At 49.8% G+C, this 27,475-nt stretch overlaps 3 protein-coding genes across 5 annotated transcripts; 2 read left to right on the plus strand and 1 right to left on the minus strand.

Annotated features, from left to right (window-relative positions):
- The first annotated feature begins 2,866 nt into the window (after positions 1-2,866).
- On the plus strand, positions 2,867-12,457 carry Gba1 (glucosylceramidase beta 1). 2 transcript variants are annotated; one of them, XM_034500413.2, is made up of 12 exons: positions 2,867-3,047; positions 3,227-3,371; positions 3,479-3,548; positions 3,792-3,983; positions 4,085-4,231; positions 5,271-5,404; positions 5,619-5,791; positions 6,002-6,236; positions 7,079-7,303; positions 7,678-7,841; positions 8,135-8,251; positions 8,340-12,457. In XM_034500413.2, the coding sequence occupies exons 3-12, from the start codon at positions 3,479-3,481 to the stop codon at positions 8,443-8,445; spliced, it is 1,563 nt and encodes a 520-aa protein (XP_034356304.1). In that variant the 5' UTR covers positions 2,867-3,047; positions 3,227-3,371; the 3' UTR covers positions 8,446-12,457. The 2 variants fall into 2 exon arrangements, with proteins under 2 accessions (XP_034356304.1, XP_076788865.1); XM_076932750.1 differs by lacking the exon at positions 3,227-3,371.
- Positions 8,896-14,603, minus strand: Mtx1 (metaxin 1). Its single transcript, XM_034500414.2, has 8 exons — positions 13,672-14,603; positions 12,710-12,779; positions 12,508-12,587; positions 10,391-10,483; positions 10,071-10,253; positions 9,900-9,976; positions 9,307-9,461; positions 8,896-9,230 (listed from the first exon to the last, which is right to left on the minus strand). The coding sequence occupies exons 1-8, from the start codon at positions 14,182-14,184 to the stop codon at positions 9,016-9,018; spliced, it is 1,386 nt and encodes a 461-aa protein (XP_034356305.1). The 5' UTR covers positions 14,185-14,603; the 3' UTR covers positions 8,896-9,015.
- Positions 14,604-14,936: 333 nt separating this feature from the next.
- On the plus strand, positions 14,937-26,700 carry Thbs3 (thrombospondin 3). Of its 2 annotated transcripts, XM_034500411.2 has the most exons (24): positions 14,937-14,954; positions 15,060-15,193; positions 16,337-16,543; positions 17,406-17,662; positions 17,748-17,850; positions 18,573-18,599; positions 18,763-18,845; positions 18,929-18,980; positions 19,110-19,258; positions 19,579-19,719; positions 19,849-19,926; positions 20,554-20,706; positions 21,207-21,317; positions 21,401-21,508; positions 22,795-22,954; positions 23,196-23,314; positions 23,424-23,476; positions 23,777-23,970; positions 24,130-24,308; positions 24,460-24,508; positions 24,702-24,898; positions 25,146-25,318; positions 26,178-26,317; positions 26,400-26,700. In XM_034500411.2, exons 1-24 carry the CDS (start codon positions 14,944-14,946, stop codon positions 26,456-26,458), a joined length of 2,937 nt encoding a protein of 978 aa, XP_034356302.2. In that variant the 5' UTR covers positions 14,937-14,943; the 3' UTR covers positions 26,459-26,700. The 2 variants fall into 2 exon arrangements, with proteins under 2 accessions (XP_034356302.2, XP_076788864.1); XM_076932749.1 differs by lacking the exons at positions 14,937-14,954; positions 15,060-15,193; positions 16,337-16,543; ... (1 more) ...; positions 17,748-17,850; positions 18,573-18,599 and having other exon boundaries at positions 18,779-18,845; positions 18,929-18,973.
- The last annotated feature ends 775 nt before the right edge of the window (positions 26,701-27,475 follow it).

Here is a 27,475-nt window from a genome sequence, read left to right on the forward strand (position 1 = left end):
ATCACACTTCTGCAATCTCAGCACATGGAGACAAAAGCACAAAGTTCCAGGCTAGCCCAGGCTACAGTGAGACCCTAATTCAAGAAAGAAGAAAAACAAAACAACCAAATATGAAACAAAATTTAAAAAAAAAAAGACCACAAACTACTGAGTACATCCCTAGCCTTAGAAACTGGAGTTGAAAGACCCATTCTACCTGTGGTGGTACAAGCCTTTAATTCCAGGTCGCAGAAGGTAGACAAAGGCAGGCTCTGTGAGCTCAGAGCCACTGTGGTCTATATAGTGAGTTCCAGGACAGCCAGAGCTAATGGTAGGATCCAGCCTCAAAACAACAACAAAGAAAGAAACAAAGAAAGAAACAAAGAAAGAAAGAAAGAAAGAAACAAAGAAAGAAACAAAGAAAGAAAGAAAGAAAGAAACAAAGAAAGAAACAAAGAAAGAAACAAAGAAAGAAACAAAGAAAGAAACAAAGAAAGAAAGAAAGAAAGATGAGAAGAAAAGAAAGGACCCAATCTGGATTGGCCCATGAAGTCTATTTCATTCACTCTTATACTCTTACTCTGTGTTGTGTAAGTAAAGTTAATACCACTGCTGCTGTTCCAGAGGACCTGGGTTCAAGTCCCAGAACCAACACAGTGCCTCACAACTGTCTGTGACTCCAGTGGATCAACATCCTTTTTCCTCTATGTAGCACCAGGGATTCACGTGGTGCACAGACATACATGTAGGCAAAATACCCATACACACAAAAATCATAAATAAAGGCCAGTATTAATGAAATAAAGAGATAAAACAACTAAGAATAAACACACACTTAGAAATCAGCTCTGAGCTGGGCAGTGGTGGCGCACGCCTTTAATCCCAGCACTTGGGAGGCAGAGGCAGGCGGATTTCTGAGTTCGAGGCCAGCCTGGTCTACAGAGTGAGTTCCAGGACAGCCAGGGCTACTCAAAGAAACCCTGTCTTGAAAAAATTAAATAAATAAATAAATAAATAAATAAATAAATAAATCAGCTTTGGCCAGGTGGTGGTAGTCCACACCTCTAAACTCAGCACTCAGGACTCAGGAGGCAGAGGCATGTGGGTGTCTGAGTTTCAGGACAGTCAGGGCTACACAAAGAAACCCTGTCTCAAAACAAAAAAAAAAAAAAAAAAAAAAAAAGGAGAAGGAGGAAGAGGAGGAGGGGAGGAGGAAGAGGAAGAGAAAGAAAAAAGAAAGAAAAGTAAAAAGGGAAGAAAGAAAAGAAAGATAAATCATAGTGTGCTAGTTATCTATTACATATTAAGGCCACAACTGTGGAGTTGTGGATGAATGAAATAGACAGGGCTTGGGCAACACTTCCTGGAAATCAGGAAGTCTAAGGAGGGTTGGTACAGACAGCCGTAGTCATACAGTAGTTCTGTTTACTATAACAACTTGGTTCTTATCCCTGTGACATAATAGATACTGAAAGGCTTTGAGGCTGCCTAGAACAAGTCAAATGTTTCCTTGAAGGTTTGCCTCATAAACATAGACCTGCTTAATTGCAATAATCAGTGTGCAGCACTCTCATAACCACACCTAGTACTCTCCCACCTCACAATAGCCCTAGGAGGTGGCTTGATCCCTCTTCTTTTATGGAGGAGAAGCAGGCTTAGAGGGACTGATTTATTGATTCTTAACATGACACCAAACCGTACATGATTGTGAGTTGCCAGGATTCAAACCAATGCATCTCCTAGAAACTATACTTAAATACTGTCAGAGCCAAAGAAGATAAGTAATCAATTTTTTAAAGGGTATGTGGTAAAGACTTCACTGTCATAATTATAAGAACGTAACAGCCTCATTCTGCAAGCATAAAGCTCCCGATATCTAATTACAAGCGTCACTTGTCTTGCTAACTCTAGTAATGCTTCTGTGAGATTGTGCTAGTGTCTGTGTTCGGCAAGTGTGGAAACAGGTTTAGAGACCTGGCATTAGTCAGATTATATTGTATGTGTCACTGCCAATAATCTTATTTGATGTGGCTCACAAAGAAACCTCGAGGACAGCCCTCTTGTGTCCACTGAAGAGAGACAGCATTTTCCAGTTTCCTGTAGGAAATATGAATAGCTGTCTATCCAGCATCTGATGATGAAACAAGGGAATCCAGAGACGGCCAGTGGGGACTACTCCCTCCCTCAGTCTTGCTATCCAGAGCTCAACAGCAGCTCCCTGTACTTCACTGTAACTACCCCTACCTGCTCCTCTGTGAAGGGTCCCTTTTCCTCTCAAGGAGTCCTGTAAGTGTACCTGTCAACATTTCTGTCTTCATCTGTAACTCTGTGTAAGTGTCTGACTCTTGTGTCTCACTAGTCTCTTTAGGGCAAAGGTTATGTGTGGGGGTTGTTGTTTTTCCGAGATAAGGCTTCTCTGTGTAACAGCCCTGGCTGCCCTGGAAATTGCTCTGTAGATTCAGGCTGGCCTTGAACTCCTCCTCCCAAGGGCCAGATTTAAAGGCATGGGGCCACCACCACCAGGCTGTATGTGGGGTTTTAAGAATTTTGTTTTTAATTTTTAAATCATGTATATCTGTGTGTCAGAATGTGTATGTGAATACGGTGACCATTAGAGAGGCTAGATGGCCTCTCTGTCTTGGGTTTAGGAACCTCTACTCAGCTGCCTATACAATCCTTGTTAGAATTGTCTTCCTCTGTCTCGAAAAACCAAAAAAAAAAAAAAAAAATAGAATTGTCTTCCTAAAGCTGTCATCCTTTAGGCCTCCAAAATTTCACCTGGTATGCAATGAATGAACAGCCTGGAAGAACCCATCTGCCCATTACAAATATGGCTTCAATTGCTTCACTTCCTGCATCATGTGACCAACTTAGTCATCATGTGACTTTGTCCTCCCCCTTTAAGCCGGAATTAGCTTGCTGTGCTAGTCCGGTTCCAATTGATATGATATCTGTCTATATCCTTGTTTTATTTAGTAGATTTTCTATCTCTCCAAGGCTCTGAAACTCCCACAATCTTCTTATTCGCTGATCCTGAGGAGCTCAAGTTTTCAAGATCTTCTAGAAAGGTAAGCAGGCAGGGTAACAATTTGCCTTATCAATCTTGCTTCTGGAATTCTGTCCATCCAGATTATGGAATTCAGTGAGTTCAGTTTTTTGTTTGTTTGCTTGCTTGCTTGCTTGCTTTTTTGTTTTGTTTTTTTGTTTGTTTGTTTTTAATTCATGGCATCATGTCTCTTTGAATAAGGCACAGATGGAGGGAGGGCTGAAGGTTGAACTCGATGGGGGAAAAGAGTGAAGAGAGTCCTATTTGGAGTGGGCAGCAAACTCCCTAGCAGAGTAAAGGCAAGACACCTCCAGTGTCTACGGGCATTGTCTGCTCACTAATAAAGGTGAGAGCCTGTGCTGTGGCATCCACAGACACTGACCTCTGGCCAGGAGAGTGCTTGCAGGGTAGAGGGAGTCTGCTTTTACTCCTTCCTCCTTATTTTCTTCTCAGATGCATCCTGGTGTCATGGCTGCCTGGCTCATAGGAGTCTTCCTGTTTCAGGCAGTATCTTGGGCATCCGGTGAGTCAAGGACAGGGATGGAGGCGTGAAGGTGTTCCCTGTCCCATAGTCCCAGGAAGCCTTCATTATGATGGTGGACTTTCAGTAGAGACTCTGTAACTCCTTTAGAGTGCCTGAGACATCTTTGGACTGGGAGTACGGTGGAGGAATTTTTAAAAAAATTGTTCAATCCCTGTAACTAGCTTGCCCACTCCCCCATAAACCCACGTTAATGCTTGCCTCTGCTTGTGCCCTGCCTGCTAGGTGCCCAACCCTGCATCCCCAAAAGCTTTGGCTACAGCTCAGTGGTCTGTGTCTGCAATGCAACGTACTGTGATTCTCTTGACCCCCTGACCTTACCGGCTCCGGGTACCTTCAGCCGTTATGAGAGCACTCGAAGTGGACGTCGGATGGAGCTGAGTGTTGGGTCCATCCAGGCCAACCGTACTGGCACAGGTAGCCACTTTATCTGTCCCTCTAAGCCTGGACCCAAAGTCACACCAGTGATCAGCATGTCCTCCTCTGAACTCTGATTTTTTTTCCCCTTCTTTTCCCAGGGCTACTTCTCACTTTGCAGCCAGAAGAGAAGTTCCAGAAAGTGAAAGGATTTGGAGGTGCCATGACAGACGCCACTGCACTCAACATCCTTGCCTTGTCCCCCCCAGCTCAGAAGCTGCTCCTCAGATCCTACTTCTCCAGCGAGGGTGAGGAAGAGCAGAGCAAGATGGTATACTCTAAATTATGCCCTTTTTAATACTCTGCCTTTATTTTATTTTTATTACATTTTATTGTCTCTTGTATATGCTGCACATGAGCAAAGAGGTCAGAGGACAATTTGTGCATGTCCATTGTCCACCGTGCGTATCATGGGCTCCAGCTGGGTCTGCAGGCTTGGCAGCAGGAACCCTGCCCACTGAGATGTCTTGCCAGCCTTTTTGCTCTGGCTTCCATATTTTCTCCTGACATTTGCCTTCCTTCTTTTTCTTCTCCCTCTTTATCCCTCTCTGAGTGGGTCTCATGTATTCCAGACTCAGATCTACTATGTAGACAGTGATGACTTTGAACTTCTCTCATTTCCTGAATGCTGGTGTTCCAGGTGTGCATGAGCACGCCCAGTTTATACAGGGTTGGAGCTCAAACTTAGGGTTTCTTGCATCCTTGGCAAGCATTCTGCCACCTGAACTACAACCCTAGCCTGCCCCCCTTTTTTTTCTCTTTCTCTTTGTCACCTCCCTCCCTTTACTTTCTGTAGATCAGGCTTGTCTCGAACACTGTGTAGCCATTACTAGCCTCAAACTTAGTCTTCCTGTCTTAGTTTTCTGAGTGCTGGGATTACAAGCAGATGCCATCAAGTATACCAGGCCTTTGGTTCCTAACTCAGTGCCACTGATCACCTTTTCACTATTCTGCTAAGTACTTAGGAAACTCATGCTCAGAGGGGCTTCTGTTTCACTTAGGTTCTGGTCTCCACAATTCCACACTTAGACTGACCGTGGCTCTGAATGAGACCCTATTGAGGACTGACAAGTGATTAGAGCCAATTTTCATACTCGCCTTATTTTAGTTTATATTTTATTTTATTTTGAGACAGGGTCTTACCTTGTAGCCCTGGCTGGCCTGCTCACATTGATCTGCCTGCCTCAGCTTCAGGAAGAATGGGATTATAGACATAGTGCCACCACACTCGGCTCAATAATCTCCTATTGATTCAGATTTCCCTAACTTGGCCATCATTTCCTGCAGGAATTGAATATAACATCATCCGGGTGCCCATGGCCAGTTGTGACTTCTCCATCCGTGTCTACACCTATGCTGACACCCCTAATGACTTCCAGTTATCCAACTTCAGCCTCCCAGAGGAAGACACCAAGCTCAAGGTGGGCATTCTGGTTGCTTCAGCCCTATTGGTATTGCTGTTTTAGGGCTGGGAAGGTCCAGGTTAGAGCTGTCTCTATAGCAACATGGAACCTTCTGCAGCCTATTTGTCTTGGGGGTAAGAGGGTGGGGGCTGATGGTTGGACCTGATGCACTGGTTGAACTAGTATGTGTTCCAGCTTTGGGTGTCTCTCTCTCTTCACTGTTTGTATCCAGATACCCCTGATTCACCAAGCCCTGAAGATGTCCCCACGCCCCATTTCACTCTTTGCCAGTCCCTGGACATCACCCACTTGGCTCAAGACCAATGGAGCAGTGAATGGGAAGGGGTCACTGAAGGGTCAGCCAGGAGATATCTATCACCGGACCTGGGCCAATTACTTTGTCAAGTAAGGGATCAGCAGGGCCATAGGGTCTGGACCAATCTCCTGTTTGGACACCTTAGTCTACATCGTGCCCTTTGACCTGCTCCACTTCCAGGTGTATGCCTCGCTCGTCTTTGAATGTTCCATGCCTTTCAGTTTATCAGTTTTGCCTCTTACCCATATCGTGATCCACTTTCTTAGCCCTGATCACTCACGCCCTTTCTCTCTTGCCAGGTTTCTGGATGCGTATGCTCAGTATGGCATAAAATTTTGGGCAGTGACAGTGGAGAACGAACCTACTGCAGGGCTCTTCACTGGGTACCCCTTCCAATGCCTGGGCTTCACTGCTGAACACGAGAGAGACTTCATTGCCTATGACCTAGGGCCAGCCCTTACCAACAGTTCTCATGATGTGAAGCTGTTTATGTTAGATGATCAGCGGTTGCTGCTACCCCGCTGGGCACAGGTGGTAAGCTCTAAAACTTCCCAGGCTGTCCCAGTGGACTCCAAATCTACCATCCAAAATGATTGGAGGCAATATTAGAGTACTTTCCTTGGTACCAGGGTTGAAATAGGATCTTGCTATATAAACTAGGCTAGCCTTGAAGTTATGACTTCAAGGCTTCAATGCTCCTGACTTGTAAGTGCTGGAATTATAGGCATCCACCACACCTGACTTCTACTTACTTATTTATTTGTTTATTATTTGTTTATTTAAGACAGGATCTCACTAGATAGCTCCGATTAGTCTGAAATTATATAGATCAAGCTGGCCTTGAACTCCTAGAGATCTACTTGCCTCTTGTCCCCCAAGTACTGAGATTAAAGTCACATACCACCATACCTGGCCTCTCAACTCTCAACATGGAGGTGTATGTGTGGACCTTAGCTGACAATTCATCAAGAGCATCTGAGCTTGATGTACTTTTGTCTTTGTTTTGGATTTTGAGACTGAGTCTCTCACTGATTAGGCTAAGTTTGTTAGTCACTGAGCCCCAGGGATCCACCTGTCCCTACCTGCCCAGTGCAAGGATTGCAAGGCCTTGCATGGGTGTGGTGCTGGAGATCAACTCAGATCCTCAGCTGCATGGCAAGAACTTTACCAGCTCCAATTTGTGACTCCTGGAACACCCAAAGCTGGATCTGGTTGCCCAGGGCAACTGCCTGTTCTGGACTTCCAGGGCCCTATGAATTGCTGTTGTCAGGGTAATGCCTTCCAGTTGCTGGGTCCTACCACCCATTTCTGCACCCCTCTGTGCTGGGCTTGTGGTCAGTGGCTCTCTCTATTGCTCCTTCCCTCTCTCTGTGCAGGTGCTATCTGACCCAGAGGCAGCTAAGTATGTTCATGGCATTGCTGTACACTGGTATATGGATTTCCTGGCTCCAGCCAAAGCTACTTTAGGAGAGACACACCGCTTGTTCCCCAACACAATGCTCTTTGCATCAGAGGCCTGCGTGGGCTCCAAGTTCTGGGAACAGAGCGTTCGGTTGGGCTCCTGGGACCGAGGGATGCAGTACAGTCACAGCATCATCACGGTGAGCCGCCTGTCTCCCTTTCCCAAAGCACACCATCTGAGATCCCTTTCTAATCTCACGAAGGCAAACGGGCCTTCCTCCTCAGCAGGCTTGCCAGCTTTGTCTTTGGGGCAACTGTGGGATGCCATGATTATCTTTTCCTTCACAGACGTGTATGCCCATCAGTCTTTTGCTTCATGTTTGGGGCCCTGGCAGCCATATCTGCCTGATTTCTCAGTTCCTGAGATGCTTCCGTCTTCACAGTCCTCATCTCCTCAGACACTGAGACAGAGTGTCCCTTCAGAGGAACAGACCACCCCTAGTCCTTCTGTGATCTTTGGCTGTCTTCTCTAGGGATGCCCATCTTTACCTTTTTACCCTTGCCTCTACACTAGAACCTCCTGTATCACGTAACTGGATGGACTGACTGGAACCTGGCCCTGAATCCTGAAGGAGGGCCCAACTGGGTCCGCAACTTTGTTGATAGCCCCATTATTGTTGACATCCCCAAGGACACATTTTATAAACAGCCCATGTTCTACCATCTTGGCCACTTCAGGTGAGTAGAGGGTGGGCATCCCATTCCATAGCAGGCCTGTCATCTATCTGTATCAGGCTTACATCATCCTGTACTGTGAAGGAGCAGGAAGGTTCCTAGGGTGGTAACCCTGGGAGGGGTGCACTCCTCCTATTACACCATATAGGCAGGAAGTGATTAGGTGGCATCAGAGCCACAGATAATCCCCAGAGGACAGGACCGATGCCCAGCAGCACAGCTAAGGCTCAGAGTTAGTTTGGCTGTGTTGCCCAGGGAAGCCTGGAGTCCCTGATGATGTCTGTCTTCACATTCAGCAAGTTCATTCCTGAGGGATCCCAGCGAGTCGAGTTGGTGGCCAGCAAGAAAAACGACTTGGAGACAGTGGCACTGATACGCCCTGATGGCTCTGCAGTCGTGGTCGTGTTAAACCGGTAAGCTGAGTTCAAAGGCAGGTCTGGGCCTGAGCGGTGTGAAGTGGTTGGCCTCAGCAGGTTGATTCTTGGCTTTTCTTCTCTCCAGATCTTCTAAGGATGTCCCACTTACCATCAGTGATCCTGCCTTGGGCTTCCTGGAGACCATCTCACCTGGCTACTCCATTCACACTTACCTGTGGCGTCGCCAGTGATGGAAGATACCTAAGCAGGCACCTGGGCTTAGCATGGACATTAAAGGGAAAGAGTTAGGTCCTGTGCTATCTGTGACTAAAGAAGGCACGGCAGGGCCTGGGTGACCTTACAGTGACACAGGGGCAGGAGCAAGGGTTTGGGTATCTCATTCTCCTTTCTATATATGGGTGGAAAGCCCTAGAGTCCCTCCAATTTCCCATGGTTGTAAAACGTGCCATGTACTAGTTGCCTGTGGAAGCTGAGCCTAGGTCCAGCAGGGTGAGTTCACTGTCTTATGAAACACAAGACGGGGATGCCTAGGGAAGTTGGACCTGTGCAGAGGAATAGGTACATCAGTCTAAGGGCTGAAGCAGCTTTAGAACCCGAGTGCCAGAGGCATCTCCACATTCTCACTGTAGCATCTAAGAACAGAACAGCAGCAGCCACATAAAGAAAATACTTGATCCCAGTTAGTGTAAACAATTTTATTCTGAGGCCAGCACCCCAGTTTTGGCTGCTCCAACCATGGGGAGATGAAGGGACATCTGGAATGCACGAGTAGAAAAATCAGTCCTGAGAACAGGAATGCATCAGTCCTCTTCATCCTCCTCAGCCAGGCCCAAGGCCCGGGTGCCCGGGGCCCGAGTAGGGCTTGTCCGCTGGATAGAAACAATACCACTGAGCAGGGCATAGCCCACCATGGCTGCCAGCCCTGCCAGCACAGAGAGAATCTGGGTCCTGCGCCGGTATGGCTCCTCCTCAGTCTCAGGGGCTGCTGGTGTCTGGCGTGGAGGTGGTACCTCAGCTAGGAGGCAAGGAAGGAAGGTAAGCAAGGGAGCTAGGCCTTGGACCCCAGCCCATTCTCTCCATCTGCTTCTTACCTCCATCCCGGGGAAAGTAGAGGTTGAGGATGTGGGTGCAGTAGACACAGAGGTTGTGCAGCCCCCGAAGGTGGGCCTGCAGCTTCCCACTGGGCAGCTTTGCCTGCAGCAGCAGGGCCAAATGGCTAAAAACAAAGGCGTCCAGGGAAGCAGGGCTGCAGAGAGAGAGAAGGGTGGGATGGAAGTGGACAGCTGCAAAGATAGGTCAACATGAAGCAAGAGGAAAAAGTCTGCTTCGGAGGGCTAGGCTCTGGGCAGCAAGGGGTCATGCAGGGAAGAGCAGGACACCTAGCTCTGGATTTGGTAGGGGGAGCTCCCCAGGTGGCGCCAGCCTGGCCCTGAATGGACTTCTATCCCAGGGCTGCATAATAGACACATTGAGTGGCGCCCAGCCCAGCAGTCTCCTCCTGTGCCTGGCTTCTCTCCATCCCACCCTCCTGTACCACCAAGGAGGTTCTAGCCACACACACACACCACACCCCCGTCACCAGAGCTGTGTCTGTCCTAAGAACCTCTTGTTCACACCTCAGCTTTGACACCTGAACCTGTATCTTCTTCCAACATCCATTTATCCCCCTTGGAGTCAGACTCACGCATCTCCGAAGAAGAACTTCTGAGAGCCCAGACGCTGAGAGAGAAGAGTTAGGCACTCTCGAGCCTCTTGATACAGCTGTAGGAGGGACAGGAGACATGTGGTTGGGGGAGCTGTGACACTTCCCATTGTCTGTCATCTTTGGGGTTCATCTCTTTTGTCCCAAAACTACCTCTTTTTCTAGTTCCTCCTCACTCTCTGACTTGTGCTCGCCACACAGCAGCTGCAGGCGCTCCATGTATTGGCGTTGCATACGGCCAGGCAAGAAGAAATTGAGGGGAAAGGGCATAGCCTCTGCATACCACTTTCGGGTCACTTCCACATAGTTCTTGGCATCTATCCAAAAAGTATGGATCTGGATTGGGCAGACAGAAAGGAAGAGAAAGTCTGCACCCGTGCACCTGCCTGTCACAAGGTGGGCTTCTAAGCCTCATGGTGTTCTGAGTTTGTATATGTATCTCTGCTGTGAATGTTAGGTCTGGGTGTACTCACTATCACAGGGAGTAGTTTCTCTTCCAGCAGAGACATGAAGGCTAGGGTATCTGCTCCTTGTCGAGCTGACAGATCATAGTCGGCATTATATTTCTGTGGAAGAAATGTTCATGAGGTGAATAGTGAAGGCTTGCAGGGACACTCTTTTCAGTAGGGAAAGAACAGTAACCCCACACTAGCCTTAAGCATAGTAGAGGTAGAAGAAGGAGTCTTTCCTGCTGAGGTCTCCTTGCTTCAGTCCAGCCAGTAGCCTGTTGCTGTTGGCAGAAAGCCTGGGCTTTGGAGCCCACTGGCTGTCAAGGTCCTGCACCCACTGGGGGGAGGAAAGAAGGCCTGGCCGCAAAGTGGGAGCAGCTCCCAGAGTTTCCACGGAAAGCTGGCGGTGTGCCCGCTGACAGCAACTTTCTAACAGTAACTTCCTGATCCAGACACCACAGAGCTAGCTAAGAGGAGCTCAACTGCAGACTGGGCCTCAGCCATGACTCAGAATCAGGGGCTACCATCCTTACCCTTCTTGAGCCCAGTAAATTTATACCCGGCCACCCCAACCCCCAGCTTGTTTCTCATGGCCAAGCTCTTGACTCTGTCTTGTACTTCACTCCAAACTCCTATGTACCATTACTCTACATTTACCCCACCAGTATTTCCATCTCTTAGTGTGGCCTAGCTTTCCAGGTTTCAGTCTGTTCCTTAGTATCCCCTCCACAGACTGAGAAAGCTTTGTACCTGCATAACCTCTTGAACATGACTCTTAAATTTCCCTGAGCCTCAGTTTCTCCTTTATGGAAGGAGACAGTAATCTTTTTCTCTCAATGTGGCTGAGTTTGGAAATAACTTAGGAAAAAACCCTTTGGAAACTGAAAAGGCTGTGTTTATATGCAAGTAACTCAGGTCCTGCCAGGAACTTTGGCTTTTATCTGGATCCTATTTCTCCAGGCATCTAAGCTTCCATTACTTTCCCAGCTCCCTGGAAAGTAGAAATGAAAGAGAGGATTCTATTTCTGACTGTATGTTCCCTCTTGGAACAACACTGTGAGTGCCAGACCTCTTACAGCACCCTGCCTAAGCACACTCGTTTACAGGAGTTTTAGTCGGTGAGCTGGCTTAGCAGGTTAAAGTAATTGCTATCATGCTCGGTGACACGACTTCCATTCCAGGAGCCCACACAGTAGACGGAAAGGACTTATCCTACCAAATTGTCCAACCACCTCCCCAGGTGTGCCACGGCATGTGTGCACATACACACCCCAAAACGAGAGAAATAAATGTTTACAAAACAAAAATGAGTTTATTGATTTGAGAAGTTAAATCACCTGTCCAACATCACAGTCAACAACAGAATAACAGAGCCAAGGCCTCCACTCTAGTAATTCTCTTTGAAACACCCCAATCTAGCACGAAGCTTGTCCATCCTGAGTCCTACAGCAGCATAACTTAGCACTTGAGAAGATAAATGGTCCCTAGAAATATTTGGTTTTGGGTTTTTTTTTTTCTTCTTTCCCTCCTCTGCCGACTTTTACTGCTTTCTTTGATAGGGTCTCACTATGTAGCCCAGGCTGCCCTGGAACTCACTCTGTAGAATAGGCTGACTTTCAAGTACAGAAATCTGCCTGCCTCTGTCTTCCAAGTGCTGGGATTAAAGGTGTGTGTTACAACTGCCCAGTGACTTTTTTTTTCTTTTTTGAGAGAAGGTTTTATGTATTCCAGGCTGGCTCAAACACACTATGTACCCAAAGATAATTTCTGATCATCCCACTTCTACCAAGTCCTAGGATTATATGCATTGTACCATCATGACTATTTATATTAGAAACCTGGTCCACCCCAAAGCCAACTGCTGTTCTCTACTCTTCTTTATTTTCCATGTGTCAGCTGTGTATTTCTCTCCCTCCCTGCCCATTTCATTTCTCGGGCTATCCTACCTGGAAACCCCTTAAGTTTAATATCTGGCCAACTGCTTAGCACAGTAACACTGTATTTATTCCTCTTGCTGCTCCTCAGTGCTCTGGATCACCCTTCTCTTGCTTGGCATGTGTCTGGTCTTCAATAAATAAGTGTAACACCTCACTGCACGGACTGGATTTCTTCCACTGTCAGCCCCCACTCAAGCCGCCTACCTCTTTACGAAGATGGGTGATGATCTTGTGTGGTACTGTGATGACTTTTCCATTACTGGTTCGAAGAGCAGGCAGAGTTCCTGATATTGAGAAAGAAGTGTCCTCACAAGGTCTAGCTTGCCTGGTCATACTGATTTGCACTACATTCCTGTCTCCTGCCCCTCCCCTTGCACATTCCGTTCCCTACAGGGATACTGTATACCTGAAGGGCTCTGCCAAGGATTGCTGATCTTGTGGACCTTCAGTGGAGCACCTGTAAATCTGGTATAGGTCTGTGGGGAAGGAAGCAGAAGGTAGAGAGGCCAGGGTATGGCTTCACAAAGAAACCAAGAAAAGAAACAGTGACTCGGTAAATTATGTGCCACGATCTATACTTAGCACTTTCATACCAAAGGGAGAGGCAGAAAGAGGGTGCCATTCTCATTTACAAATGGACAAACTGGGACCAGAGAGTTTGTGGACATGTTTTTATGTCCATTTCCAAGATTACATATTAGGAAAACATTTCTACCCTTCTGTCATCTACACTGTAAAACCTATTCACAAAAGCTTTCCTAACTAATAACTACTTCCTGGAAGTACTGACTTACTTTGGCAGTCTCTGTATTCTATTCCTATTTTATGTCACACACCTGATCATTTTATTATTTCTGTAAACAATTTCAATATGGGGGTCAAAATCATATTGCAAGGCAATGTTTTACTATAAGAAGCATAAGAAATGGTTTTTATAATCCCGAAGAGGTTGAATGAAGTGAAGCAAGTCTGCCTAGTTCTAAAGCTCTTCCTACAGTCTGGCTCTGGGGCTGTCTGATCTACCAAAACTAAACTCAAATTCTTAGCGGAAAAAGAAGGTGAAGGGGACTGAGAGGGCAGAAACGCCAAGCCTAAGATCACTGAGATCGTCCAGAAGGGGTTACCCCAAGGTCACACAGCCAATACATGGATAAGCAAGGTCTAAAACCCATCTTCTGAAGCCCTGACCAAACCTACTTCCACCGCTACACAAATCTATCCTAGGAAATCATAGCGTAAGGCACGGAGCCCACATCAGCCTTTGATTGCCTCAGTTTCTCTCAATACGCTTGCGTTTGGGTTCTCGGCAAAGCTCCAGCTCCCACTCCAGCTCTCCATAGATCAGAGGGCGCATGCATAATCCCTCACCAGCACGGCCAGACTATCCAGGTCCACCGACGGCAATCCCCAGCCCCCTGACCAGCAGAATAGCTCCATGGGCGCCGCCATCTTGCACACTCCCTGACCCGGAAGCACCTTCTCGTAAGCGTCCGCCTTTTCTCGCCAGGAACCGCCCCTGGCCCCTGCCTCTCTGGCCACTGGGGGTTTGGGGTCTGGGGAGGCGTGGTTTTTCGCGTCCGGTGACGCGGCGGGACTGTAGGAGGTGGGGCACCGGCCTTCTGAGTAGCGCCGAGGGCTCGTCCTGAAGCGGCCCCCGTAAGGGAGCAAGGCTGCGGTCCAGACGCGCTTGGGAGATTCGCGGCGCCTCGGCCGAGTGTAGCCACGAACCGCCGGAGACACAGAGGGCTTGGGAGAGGGACATCTGGTGCGGCTTATCGGCCTCTGGGGGCACTTGCCAAACTGCACATGGCCTCGACAACCCCGGGCCCTCTCAGGTCTCTGCCCGGAGCGGGCGCTGCGGGGGGGTCCCCCGAGCCGCATGTTTTCCACAGCGCGTTATGTTTGGAGCGGGCCCCGCGCTGCCTGTCGCCATGGAAACAAAACAGGGGCGGTGGCGGCGCCGGAGCTGAGGCCCGGCTGGGGCCTGAGTGGGGGAAGGGGAGGTGCGGCTCGCGGGCTGTTGCCTTCGTAACGGGAACTCCTGGTTGGTCCCAAGTTCCCCTCGGGTTCACCCCGGACAAGGCCTTCCCGCGGTACCCAGTGTTCACCAGTCCCATCCTTGCTCCTATCCTCCAGTTTTCTGCTCCAGCCTCTGGTGATGATTTCTCTTTTCTGATGGTTTAGATTTCTTCATCCAGTTTTTGTTGGGCGCTTCCAGACTTCCATTTTTCCCAAGAGTGAGGGAAAATGGAGGAATGGACACATGTCAGAGACGCAACACATCGTAATAAAAAGTATTTGCTATGCCACATCAATAAGCCTCATGTCGTGATCCTCTAAGCGCTGTAGCAAGCAAGTTTTTTGGTCAGTTTTGGTCAAAAGATGGCCCACTGCCATCCATTTCCGCCAACCGTGAAATAATGCCTAGAACCTAGAGTTGCCCAAGGCAGGAGATTCTGAATTTTCCAACCACTGCTTGCAGAGAACAGTAGCATTTGGTAGCACTGTAAAGTTGAAAGCTCCCAAGAACCAGATGTCAGGGTAAACGGAAGCATCTTTGAGGAGGACCATTATGAAGGAGCGGGAAGCAAGGAAAGCTGTAGGACTCTTTCCCAATGCCCTTGGTTTCTGGAGCTGGTGATGCCTCCAAGGTGATTGGCAGCTCTTTGTTTCAGCCCCCCCCCCTCCGTCTGCTGCCCCCCCCCAGCTCACTCCTCAATCCCTCCGCCCCCCTCTTGCTCCTGCTCTCCGCCTAGTCTTTTTCCCTCCCAGTCGCCTTGCCTGCCAGAGGTAGTGAACCGGCTAAGCGGCATGGAGAAGCCGGAACTTTGGGGTGCCCTGGCTCTTCTCCTCCTTTGCTCTTACACATGTGGCAGTCAGGACCTTCAGGGTAAGCCTGCATTCATCCCCTTTGACACCTCTTTGTCTCCTTTCTTTTGCCCCCAGGCAAATAACAGACCACATGTGGTCTTGAAAGAGAGGGAAGAGTCCTGAAATTGGATTAGAGAGAAAAGTTACACTCCTAAGAGTGAACAGTTGGTGATAATTTAGGAGGGGTGGGCACCAGAGTGGTGGGTGAGTGTAAATTGGTCCAGTGTCAGACATTGAGACCAGGATGGTCAGGAGTGTCAGAGCATCAACATGATAATCTGAGAAAGCAGCTTGATTGATGGGGATTGCACGGTGGAGGACCCAGGGCTTGGTTCCCCCTTTACTCTGACTCTTGGTTTCTAAAAGATAGAGCGGGGGTGGGGATTGGGCAGCTTGAGCTCTCCCGGAGGTCTGGTGGTGGCATGGGCCCATGGGTGGTGTAGGAGAGGTAGCTGGAGCAGATGACACAAGCAAAGATTCTTTACTGGCTGGAGGGAAACCACAGATTGGCCAGGACACAGGAGGCAGAGGAAGAGACGCTGAGTCCTACATTCCCAGGGGGGGGAAGGCTCAACAGTGGTGGGAGGGTCAGAGCCCTCTGTGGACGGCTGTAAGACGCATGTGCATGTGATGAACCCCTAGGATGGGAGGACTGGCACCAGGGTTTGGAGTGAGCTAAACCCAGTAGCGGAGAGACTCTACCTCTGGTTCCTGAGCTGTGGGCACCAGGTGCCACTCCAGACTCAGCAGTGTCTCCCTTGCGCCACCTGGTGGGACATAGGAAGTTTGAGGGGTGGCTTCGGTATTTGTAAGTGGGCTCTAAGCCTATATGGTTCCCAAGGCTTTGGAAACAACAAAAGGTGCTGGGGGGAGAATTGCCTTGTTAACAGGAAAGGGGCGGAGGGTTTTGTTTTTATAGATGGAGTCTTGTAGCCTGGTCTAATGTAGCTGAGGCTGGCTGCTTGTTTGAGGCTGTCCTCTCAGCCTGAGACTACAGGCATGTACCACCATCCCTAGTGAGTTTGAGTTTTGAGGCGGCAACTTATGGTGTTGAGAGGTAAATGGGTGATAATTAGGGATGCCTCACCTCTGAGGGCTCAAGGACAGGCTGTCCTCTGATTCCAGCCACCTCCTCTAACTTTGATAATCCCTATCTGGCCAGTAATTGACCTGCTGACGGTAGGCGAGTCCAGGCAAATGGTAGCTGTGGCAGAGAAGATCCGGACAGCGTTGCTCACTGCAGGGGACATCTACCTCTTGTCCACTTTCCGCCTCCCCCCAAAGCAAGGTGGTGTCCTCTTTGGCCTGTACTCTCGCCAAGACAACACACGATGGCTGGAAGCCTCTGTTGTGGGCAAGATCAACAAAGGTGACTGGTGGGCATCCCTTTCCAGCATCAGTGACCCCTTGAGTAGTCTCCCTCATTCCCTCTCCCAGCTGCCTCTTTACTCTCCATGACCTCTGCTAAGGATACTGGTATGGAGGTGCTCAAACAGTCGGGTAAGGCCTGGTGTTTAGGGGATGGATAGCAGGTCGGATGTTGGGATGCTCATGGAGGGTGAGGCATTTGTGTCCCAGGAATGATAGTGTCACTCATATATTTGCTAAAGCTGAGTGGGTACTGATTTATTTTTCAAGATTAAAAAAAACTGGCCTCAAACTCAGAGATCCACCAGCCTTGCTTCCTGAGTGCTTGGACATCAATGCCTGGCTAAAAAACATTTATTGTGCACCTGCTACAAGGTGTTGATAGATACAAATCAGCAATTAACCTTAAGAGATGTATCTTGCAGAGCTCTTGTGCCCATACCTTTAATCCCAGCCCTTGGGAGGCAACAGCAGGCAGATCTCTGAGTTTGAGGCCAGCCTGGTCCTCAGAGTGAGTTCCAGTATGGTCAAAGCTACACAGAAAAACCTTGTCTCGAAAAACCAAAAGACATGCAGGGCGGTGGTGGCGCATGCCTTTAATCCCAGCACTTGGGGGGCAGAGGCAGGTAGATTTCTGAGTTTGAGGCTAGCCTGGTCTACAGAGTGAGTTCTAGGACAGCCAGGGCTCAGGGCTACACAGAGAAACCCTGTCTCGAAAAACCAAAAAAAAAAAAAAAAAAAAAAAAAAAAAACCCACAGCCAGCCAGCCATGGGGTGGCATATTGGTATATAAAAGAGATGATTGAAGTCAGTTGGAACATGGGATGGGACTGGCGCCCATACTGACCTCCAATCCTGGGCAGTGCTGGTGCGGTACCAGCGGGAAGATGGCAAAGTCCACGCAGTGAACCTACAGCAAGCAGGTCTGGCTGATGGGCGCACACACACGGCTCTCCTGAGACTCCGAGGACCTTCTCGACCCAGCCCTGGTCTGCAGCTGTATGTGGACTGTAAACTGGGTGACCAACATGCTGGCCTTCCAGCACTGGCCCCCATTCCTCCAGCAGAGGTCAGTGGACTGGAGATTAGAACTGGACAAAAGGCTTATCTGAGGATGCAGGTGAGAAGGAACCTCTAGTTGGGGGAAATGGTTTGTAGCACCAAGAGGAGCTGCTCAATCCACCTGCCTACTTGCTGACCCCTAGGGCTTTGTGGAATCAATGAAAATTATTCTGGGTGGATCCATGGCTCGGGTAGGAGCCTTGAGTGAATGTCCGTTCCAAGGAGATGAGTCCATTCACAATGCAGGTAATAGATTCCATCCTTCTGACTTCCTTCCCCGTTAACTTGACCCTTTCCTTTAGCCTGACCATTCCTGAGGCTTTTGGCTCCCCAACTCCAAATCTTTTATTCTTGACTTCATGTGTAGGTGTAGATCAGAAAAATAAAATCATCCAGCAGGACTGTAACTCTGGGGAACTATAGGGTCTTAGGGAGTAAGGAAATGGCTTAATCTTAAGGGTTTTGTAGTTCCTCTTGGCAGCTGTCACCTACAATCAGGCGACACCTCCACCTAAGGCCTCTTATCCTAGTCTATGACAAGGATGCTTAGAAACTCTTACCTAAGCAAGCACCCACTTCTTCCAGAGACTTCAAAGGGTTCTTGAAGGGGTAGCTTGGGGAAAGGGTTTGAAATGGAATGTACTTGGGCCCTGGCCCTACTTTGGGTGGCCTGTCACTTGGAGCCCTCCTGGTACTACTATGCCTGGGAACCAAGATTTAAGGTTTTGACTTCCTATGAGGCAATGCCCAGAGGGTCTTTAGCCCAATGGAAGGTGCTGCTGCGACTGAGTATGGGGTTGTGGGAAGAGTGCCTGTCTATCATGCACAAGGCTGTATAGTGTATCGCCTCTGTCCTGATACCCTGAAGCACTTCATCTCTATTGAGGGTCCAGGGCTGTCCCTCTTCTAGATCCCCTTCCTTCCCACTTCCTTAGCACCCTTCCTGACTGCTGTTACTTCTCTTCTAGTGACCAGTGCGCTGCAATCCATTCTAGGTGAGTCACTTATGAAGAGGTGGTTGAGGCAAGGGTGGTCCTCTGTCATGGGTGGGGTCTAAGGTGTGATATGGACTTTGGGGGCAAGAGCTCACTTACAGTCCAAGGAAGGCTCAGGGTGATGCCCCAGCTCTAAGTGTCTCCCTACCCTGGACCTTGACAGGGGAGCAGACCAAGGCGCTGGTCACCCAGCTCACCCTCTTCAACCAGATCCTGGTGGAGCTTCGGGATGACATCCGAGACCAGGTTTGAGTGGGCAAGGCAAGGATGTGATTCTGGGGTGGGATGTGATGGCGGTTGCATAGAGATGACTTCTCTTCATTCATCAGGTAAAGGAAATGTCCCTCATCCGGAACACCATCATGGAGTGTCAGGTGTGCGGTGAGTGGGAGAGTAGAGGAGGGCTCCACAGAGCACTGCTATGCTTCTCACTGTGTGGCTTCAGCTTCTCCTTCCTAGCAATCTGAAGAGTGACCCTAGAGGGTGGCTCTGACTGTGTCCACCTCCCAGGTTTCCACGAGCAGCGTTCACACTGCAGCCCCAGCCCCTGCTTCAGAGGCGTGGACTGCATGGAAGTGTATGAGTACCCAGGCTACCGCTGTGGGCCGTGCCCACCCGGCCTGCAGGGCAACGGCACCCACTGTGATGATATTAATGAGGTGAGGAATGGCAGAGCTCTCAAGGGTACAAAAAAACTGGGTGAAAGTTGTTCAGAAGCAGAGGAATTTAGGAGAGGTCAGAGACCAGTAAGGACAGGAAGGAGGAAAAAGATACAGGGTAGACTAGCCAGTTACACAGTGAAGGAGCTGGGGGAAGAGGTAGGGATGTTTGAGATGGCCAGCCAGGGGAAAAGGAGCACCAGGAGGTTGGGCTGGGAGAGCTGCAACAAGTGACCAGGAGCAATGCCTTTAGGATTACACACAGCTGCCTCACTTTCCCAGGAAAATGCTTGATGTCTGCCTTCTCCTTTGGTCCCCAGTGTGCTCATGCTGACCCCTGTTTCCCGGGGTCCAGCTGCATCAACACCATGCCTGGATTCCACTGTGAAGCCTGTCCTCCAGGGTACAAAGGTACCCGAGTGTCTGGTGTGGGCATCGACTATGCTCGAGCCAGCAAACAGGTCAGATTTTAAAGTCTGTGTGGATTTATGAAACATGAGATGAGACTCCCCTACCTCAGCTCTGGCTTTGGGTCACCCACAGGCCCTGTCATTATATCTGTGGGACCCCCCTCAACTCTGCCCTTTTAGGTCTGCAATGACATGGACGAATGTAATGATGGTAACAATGGAGGCTGTGACCCAAATTCCATCTGCACCAACACGGTGGTGAGCTGACAGCTCTGCCCTGCCTGTGACTGGGGAAGGGAGACTCTGTAACTCCCTCTTCAAATTTCCTGCTTCTTCCTGTTCCCCTTGGCACTACTCAAGTGTTCCCATGAACCTGGCCGATGTTGCCAGGTTCTGATTCTGTCTTTTACCAGCGGTGACCTTTAGCAAGTCTTTTAATCATTCTGAACCTCAGCTTCCTCATTTGAAAAATGGGGCTATTATCTATCTTGTAAAAAAGTTGTTCTGAGGCTAGAGAGATGGTTCAGTGGATAAGAGTACTGACTGCTCTTCCGGATCTGGGTTCAATTCCCAGCAACCACATGGCAGCTCACAACTGTCTCTAACTCCAATATCTGACACCCTCACATAGACTACATGCAGGCAAAACACCAATGCACATAAAATTAAAAAAGAAAAAAAGGAAACACCCTCCCACAAAAAACAAACAAACAAACAAACAAACCCCAAAACAACAACAACAAAAACAAACCAGGTTGTTCTGAGAACCTAAAGGAGATAGACATACCTGGTGTGGTTCTAGGTGGCTGTCTTAGATTCCACAGGTTAGTCCAGGGCTCCTGGTAAGTTCGTCCTTTCTTTTTAACTCTACCTCCCTACTCTTAGGGATCTTTCAAATGTGGTCCCTGCCGCCTGGGTTTCCTGGGGAACCAGAGCCAGGGCTGCATTCCAGCAAGGACCTGCCACAGCCCTGCCCACAGCCCCTGCCACATCCATGCCCACTGTCTCTTTGAACGCAATGGTGCCGTATCATGCCAGGTAACCTGGATCTAAGACAAGGAGGGAAAAGGGAGGGCTCGGAGAAATGTGTGAAGCTGGTGAAAATATTTAGGGACTGACCTCAGTGCCCTCATGGGAAAGAGGTAAGCACAGGCTATTATCTTTTTAAAAAGTTGTTCTAGCCTGGCAGTGGTGGCCCATGCCTTTAATCCCAGCACTTGGGAGGCAGAGGCAGGCAGATTTCTGAGTTCGAGGCCAGCCTGGTCTACAGAGTGAGTTCCAGGACAGCCAGGGCTACACAGAGAAACCCTATCTCAACACACCCCCCCCCCAAAAAAAAAAAGAAGAGAGAGAGAGAGAGAGAGAGAGACAGAGAGAGAGAGAGCGAGAAAGGTGTTTTGGGGCTAGAGAGATGGTTCAGTGGTTAAGAGAGACTTAGTTCCCCAGGGACTTAGTAATGAGAACAGAGCCCAGAGCAGTGGGCAGGGCACAGGGATACAAGGTCTAATGGCTAACGCCTACCATATGTTTTTCCCTAGTGTAACGTGGGCTGGGCAGGGAACGGGAACGTGTGTGGGCCTGACACAGACATAGACGGCTATCCAGACCAAGCGCTTCCCTGCATGGATAACAACAAACACTGCAAGCAGGTGCAGGACCAGAGGCTGGAGGGAGTGATGAAGGGCAGGCTGGCTCCCCAGAACTCACCCATGCTCTTCCTCCTGAACGTCAGGACAATTGCCTTTTGACCCCCAACTCTGGGCAAGAAGATGCTGATAATGATGGTGTCGGGGACCAGTGTGATGATGACGCTGATGGGGATGGTATCAAGAATGTTGAGGTATGGATGAGAGAGAAAGATGGCTCCACGGTTAAAAGCACTTCTTACTCTTGCAAAATACCCTGCACTCACATGGTGGCTTACAAACATCTATAACTCTAGTTCCATCTTTGGCCTCTCTGGGCACCACACAGACGTGTATTCAGGCACCACACCCATACAGAGAAAATAAAAATGAATCTTAAAGAAACAAAACAAGGGGCTCAGCAGTTAAGAGCACTGACTGCTCTTCCAGAGGTCCTAATGCCCTTGTCTGGCTTCTGAAGTCAAAGTGTACTCGTGTACATACAACCAATACTTTGAGGTAGATTTGCAATGGTGGCATGTGCTTGTAATCCCAGCACTTAGGAGATAGAGGCAGGAGGATCACTCACTGCAAAGTGGAGGTTGGCCTGGGCTATGGAATGCGATCCTATCTCTAAAAACCAAACAAAGCCACTGTGATGGCTCAGAGCAAGTAAAGGCACCAAGCATGGTGACTTGATTTTAATCCAGAGAACTCTTATGATAGGAGGGGAGAGTCTATTGTTACAAAATGTCCTCTGACCTCCATAGAGGCACAGTGGCACTTGTGTGGCCACATACATATACTACATAAATAAGTACATGTAAAAAAAAAATGAAAGAAGAGGAAGAGAAAGAGGAAGAAGAAGAAAGGGGGCTGGAGAGATGGCTCAGCTGTTAAGAGTACTGGCTGCTCTTCTGGAGGTCCCTGGTTCAATTCCCAGCACCCACATGGCAGCTCACAGCTGTCTGTAATTCTAGCTCCAGGGGATCTTACACAGACATACATGTAGTTATAACACCAATGCACAGAAGATAAAAATAAGTAAATCTTTAAAGAAAAAAAAAAAAAGAAAAGAAAGATAAAATGAAAACAAGAGAAAAGCCAGGTCCTACAGGTTGTTGCATGCCTCTGATCCCCAATACTCAGGAGGCTGAGGCAGGTGGATTCCTGTTGTCTACATAGTGGATTCCAGGACAACAATGGTTACTAGTGAGACCCTGTCTCAAAACAGAACCACAAAAACCAAAAACAAAACACCAAACACCTCTAAAGGCCAAGAACATTCTGCGCCTCTCAGCTCCTGTGCTCTCCTGTGTTGTGATCTCTCCTGTGAATCCCTCTATCCTGCCTCTTCTTGGCCCTTGGCAGTTCTCTAGAAACATCCCTGTGAAATGAACTGTGGAGATCTGTACCTGGTGGGTTGGGTGGGACAGCACCAAGCAGTCGACTACGTAAGTATGGGGGTTTCTGACCCTTCTGTCCCTACCCCTTTGTCCAGGACAATTGCCGACTGTTCCCTAACAAGGACCAGCAGAATTCAGACACAGATTCATTTGGTGATGCCTGTGACAACTGTCCCAATGTTCCCAACAATGACCAGAAGGACACAGATGGCAATGGAGAAGGAGATGCCTGTGACAACGATGTGGATGGGGACGGTGCAAACCTGGGGCTGTGGGGACGGCTGGGGGACCTGAGGGGAGAGGCGGGGAGCTTGGAAGTCAGTGGCAATGGGGAAGTAGGCTTATAGTCACTGGCCCAGGAACATGATGTGGCCAGACAAGATGTAGGCAAGTCACACAAGGTACAAGTAGGTTTCCTGACAAAGCTCAGGCCTTTCACTAACTGAGAAGCCTGTGCTCTGCAAACAGCAACAGTGTTGTTCCTCATGTCTACTAGGCATCCCCAATGGGTTGGACAACTGCCCTAAAGTACCCAACCCACTGCAGACTGACCGGGATGAAGATGGAGTGGGAGACGCTTGTGACAGCTGCCCAGAAATGAGCAATCCTACCCAGGTACAGGGGAGTGTCAAGGACGAGGGAGGGTGGGGATTTGGTGGGTGAGGCCCACTTCTTTACCCTCTTAGTTATCAGGAAATGGTGACATCAGACCCCTCTCTCTCAGACAGATGCAGACAGCGACCTGGTGGGGGATGTCTGTGACACCAATGAAGACAGGTAGGGTCCGGGCTGAGAGATCCAAGGTCCCCCAGGGAACCTTCCAGGGGATATTTCTTTTGCCTTTCCTCTACTACATTCTCAGTTGCTTTTGTGATGTAAGCCTAGCTCACCACCCCTACTAAGCAGGAAATCATCCTCACAGTCTACCCTTCATTCCTGCCACTGGATTTTCATCTCCTCGGAATGATGGCAAGGGAAGCGGGTTGGAGGGTAGGTAGGCCCCAGAGAGCAGACAGAAGATAAGGAAAAGGTGGAGCTCACCGTCTCAGCTGGGATCTGTTTATTTCTTTTGAGCAGCGATGGAGACGGGCACCAGGACACCAAGGACAACTGTCCCCAGCTGCCAAATAGCTCTCAGCTGGACTCCGACAATGACGGGCTTGGAGATGAGTGTGACGGGGATGATGACAATGACGGTGTCCCAGATTATGTGCCTCCTGGGCCTGATAACTGTCGCCTGGTACCCAATCCTAATCAGAAGGACTCAGATGGTAAGGCTGGAGACCCAGACATGGTTAAGCTGACCCAAGCTGTGCTCAGGAACAGGCCCACTGAAGGGAGTGAAGGATGGAAGGGTCGAGAGGACGCAGGAAGAACCCAGTGGCAGTGACAGTTGGCAGGGCCTGAGTACCTAACCTCATTCTCTTCAGGCAACGGTGTTGGTGATGTCTGTGAGGATGACTTTGACAATGATGCAGTGGTTGACCCTCTGGATGTGTGCCCAGAAAGTGCAGAAGTTACCCTCACAGATTTCCGGGCCTATCAGACTGTGATTCTGGATCCTGAGGGTGATGCCCAGATCGATCCAAACTGGGTAGTGCTCAACCAGGTATGCAGGGCTGTAGCCTGGGCAGGCGCTGTAGCCTGGGCAGGGCTGTAGCCTGCGCAGGTGCTGTCAGATCTGGCGGCCTGTTGGGATCTGGAGTGGCATCGTGCACCTGGATGAGGACTTTTTCTCTTTCTTCCCTTATCAACCCCAGGGCATGGAAATTGTTCAGACTATGAACAGTGACCCAGGTCTTGCAGTTGGTATGTAAAGGACACCCAGCTCAGTAATTTCCTAAGGGAAGGCTCCTATAGAGGGTAGATGGGGAGGATTTGCAGGAGCTTACCACAAGACACTGGCCTTACATGCAACAGGCATCTCTGCGCCCATACTCACCCCACAATAGACTGCCAAGCAGCTTTATTGCCCCTAACATTTATCTTGCCCCCACTCCAGGATACACGGCCTTCAATGGTGTGGACTTTGAGGGCACTTTCCACGTGAACACGGTCACAGATGATGACTATGCAGGCTTTCTCTTCAGTTACCAGGACAGTGGCCGCTTCTATGTGGTCATGTGGAAACAGACAGAGCAGACCTACTGGCAGGCCACACCTTTCAGAGCAGTGGCCCAACCAGGGCTGCAGCTCAAGGTATCCCAGATGCCCGCTTTCCCCAACCCAATGACTTTCCTAAAGCTGTTCCTGTCCAACCTCAGGGCCCCCACTGCCTACCATCGAGCTTTCTTGCCCAGACATCTAGTCTGCAGTTCAACTGTATGGGATTACAGAGAATTCTTCCGGTTCCCTTTGACTTTCTTCCTCACTAGCCCTTCCCATCTTTTGTCTCCCTTTACCCTGGTCCTGTGATTGACACACTGTCTTTGTCAATGACTTCCAGGCAGTGACATCAATCTCTGGCCCAGGTGAGCACCTCCGGAATGCTCTGTGGCATACTGGCCACACCCCTGATCAGGTACGACTGCTGTGGACTGATCCACGAAACGTGGGCTGGAGAGACAAGACGTCCTATAGATGGCGGCTGCTCCACCGGCCCCAAGTTGGCTACATTCGGTAAGGAAAAGACCTGAGCCCTGGAGAGGGGGCAGGGGCAAGACTTAGCCTCCTGTGCCCACTAGCTAGCAGGGACTTGGGGACTGTGACCTTCCCTTTGCCCAGTTCCTTGCTGTCTTTGGTAGGGCTTGCAGCCAGTTCCTTCCCCTCTCAACACAGAGGAGGTGGAGTCAGGCGCACCATTCCTTCCTACCCAGTTTCTCCTCTAAATCCAGGCTGTTGAGCCTGATCCTCTGGGAACCTCTACACCCAGGCAGTTTGTGGAAGAGCCCATCCCTCCAGCCCCTTAAGTGTCCAGAACTTGCTCCAGCAGCATCTGACTTTGGAAAGGGACCATGATTTACAGAAGAGCAAATTGAGGCCCAGAGTTTACAGGCCTCTTAGTTGGATTTTTCCCTCCAAGTGTCCCCAGTTGCTGAGAATGCCTGGAGAAGGGAAGGGAAAGGGGTTTGCTTAGAAGCGGGGCTTCCTGTGGCCAGCAGCCTAGAAGCCTGGGGCTGAGTTGGTTCCTCTTTAAGGTACCCAGAGCAGTGGGACGCCAGAGCAGAGGATAAATGGGGGGGGGGGGGGGTGGACTAGAGCCTGGGAAGCGGGTGACTTCACCCCCAGCCTTTTGTGCTCATTGTCATGGCAACCCAATCCTTGCTAGGAATGTGCTGGGGCTTTGAGATGCAAAAGGGGCTGGACAAAGAGCTAGGGGCCCAAGGCCTGAGAAAAAGCACCTCTCGCTCTGTTTCCAGCCTCCCCTCCCTTCCCTCAGGACTACTGAGCACAAGGGGAGGGGTGCACAAGACCCCAGGACACAGTGGCACAGTGCTCACTGGCACCTTACCACCAATGATACCTCTATTCCTGACAGGGTGAAGCTCTATGAGGGTCCCCAGCTAGTGGCAGATTCCGGGGTGATTATTGATACATCCATGCGAGGGGGGCGTCTTGGTGTATTCTGCTTCTCCCAAGAAAACATCATTTGGTCCAATCTCCAGTACCGATGCAATGGTGAGGCTCTAGACTGAGGGCAAGTTGACCTGTGCCCTGGGAGAACCACGGCCTCTGACCCTGACTTATTTTCCCTCTTCAGACACAGTGCCTGAGGACTTTGAGCCATTCCGGAGGCAACTGCTCCAGGGAAGGGTGTGAGGAGGTGGCCACGGGACTCAGATCCTGATTGGAGACCCTTTGACTTTGGACTCTGTTCTGGAGACCCTGGGGTCTCGTCAGCCTAACAGATGGTTCTCTGGCACCCATCAGGGAGCTCATCCTCAGAGGGGTAGTGACCCCATTGTGCAGGGGTTGGGAGACTTTCAAGGGGTATTATTACTCAGGTTCTAACCCCAGGAAAGACAACAGCACATTGCCATAAAGTTTCAGTTATTTTCTAAGTCAGTGCAATTGTTTATTTTAGGCCTTTTCCGGCACAGAAAGGAACCTGAGGGGTAAGAAGAGCTGATAGCTGCAGGTTAGAGAGCTAGGGAAAGTTTAACTGAGTTGAGATGTTGGTGGGAAAAGTACCAAATGAAGGATGAGGTTGGAGGGTGGCTATGGTCCTTCCAGCCCCACTTACTCACCGTGGTAGTGGCGACACGACACTTCAGTCTACGCTCGGTAGAGATCGAAAGCCCGGTGGCCGGGGCTGCCCCGCTCTGGGTGAGGGGGCGCCGCGGGGCCGAGGGGGCCGGAGGCCGGGACGAGTGCAATATTGGCAGGGGAAAGAACAACACTGCACCGCGTCCCGTCCCTCCCGCCCACCCGGGGCTCTGGAATCCCGCTTCCCTACCAACTGGGCCGCTGGAGCCCAGGGACAGGGGTGCTCTGGGGAATTTGGGTCACCTTATAGGTGCGCTAGGGCCTGGACACCCGGAAGAGTGAAAGAGGTGGCGAAAGGGAAAGGGTGTGGAGAGAAGGGGTGCTCCTGGGGCCCTGGAAGGCCACTTTCCAACGCCAAAGCAGTGCGCGCGCTTGCTCTTTAAATACTCAGACTGAGAGGCGCGGAGCAGTTGCCATGGTGATGGGTGTCCCAGCAACCGAATTGAATGGCTGTTGCCTGGCAATCCTAGGAGTTGGGGTTTGGTGCCGCCCACCTAAATACTTGTGGGCGAGCTGACGTAGGGCGTCCCCACTCCGCCCGGAGCTGGCCTGACAAAGCGGCTCAGAGGC

The sequence above is a fragment of the Arvicanthis niloticus genome, chromosome 4, assembly GCF_011762505.2.
Source record: "Arvicanthis niloticus isolate mArvNil1 chromosome 4, mArvNil1.pat.X, whole genome shotgun sequence".
NCBI classification, from domain to species: domain Eukaryota; kingdom Metazoa; phylum Chordata; class Mammalia; order Rodentia; family Muridae; genus Arvicanthis; species Arvicanthis niloticus.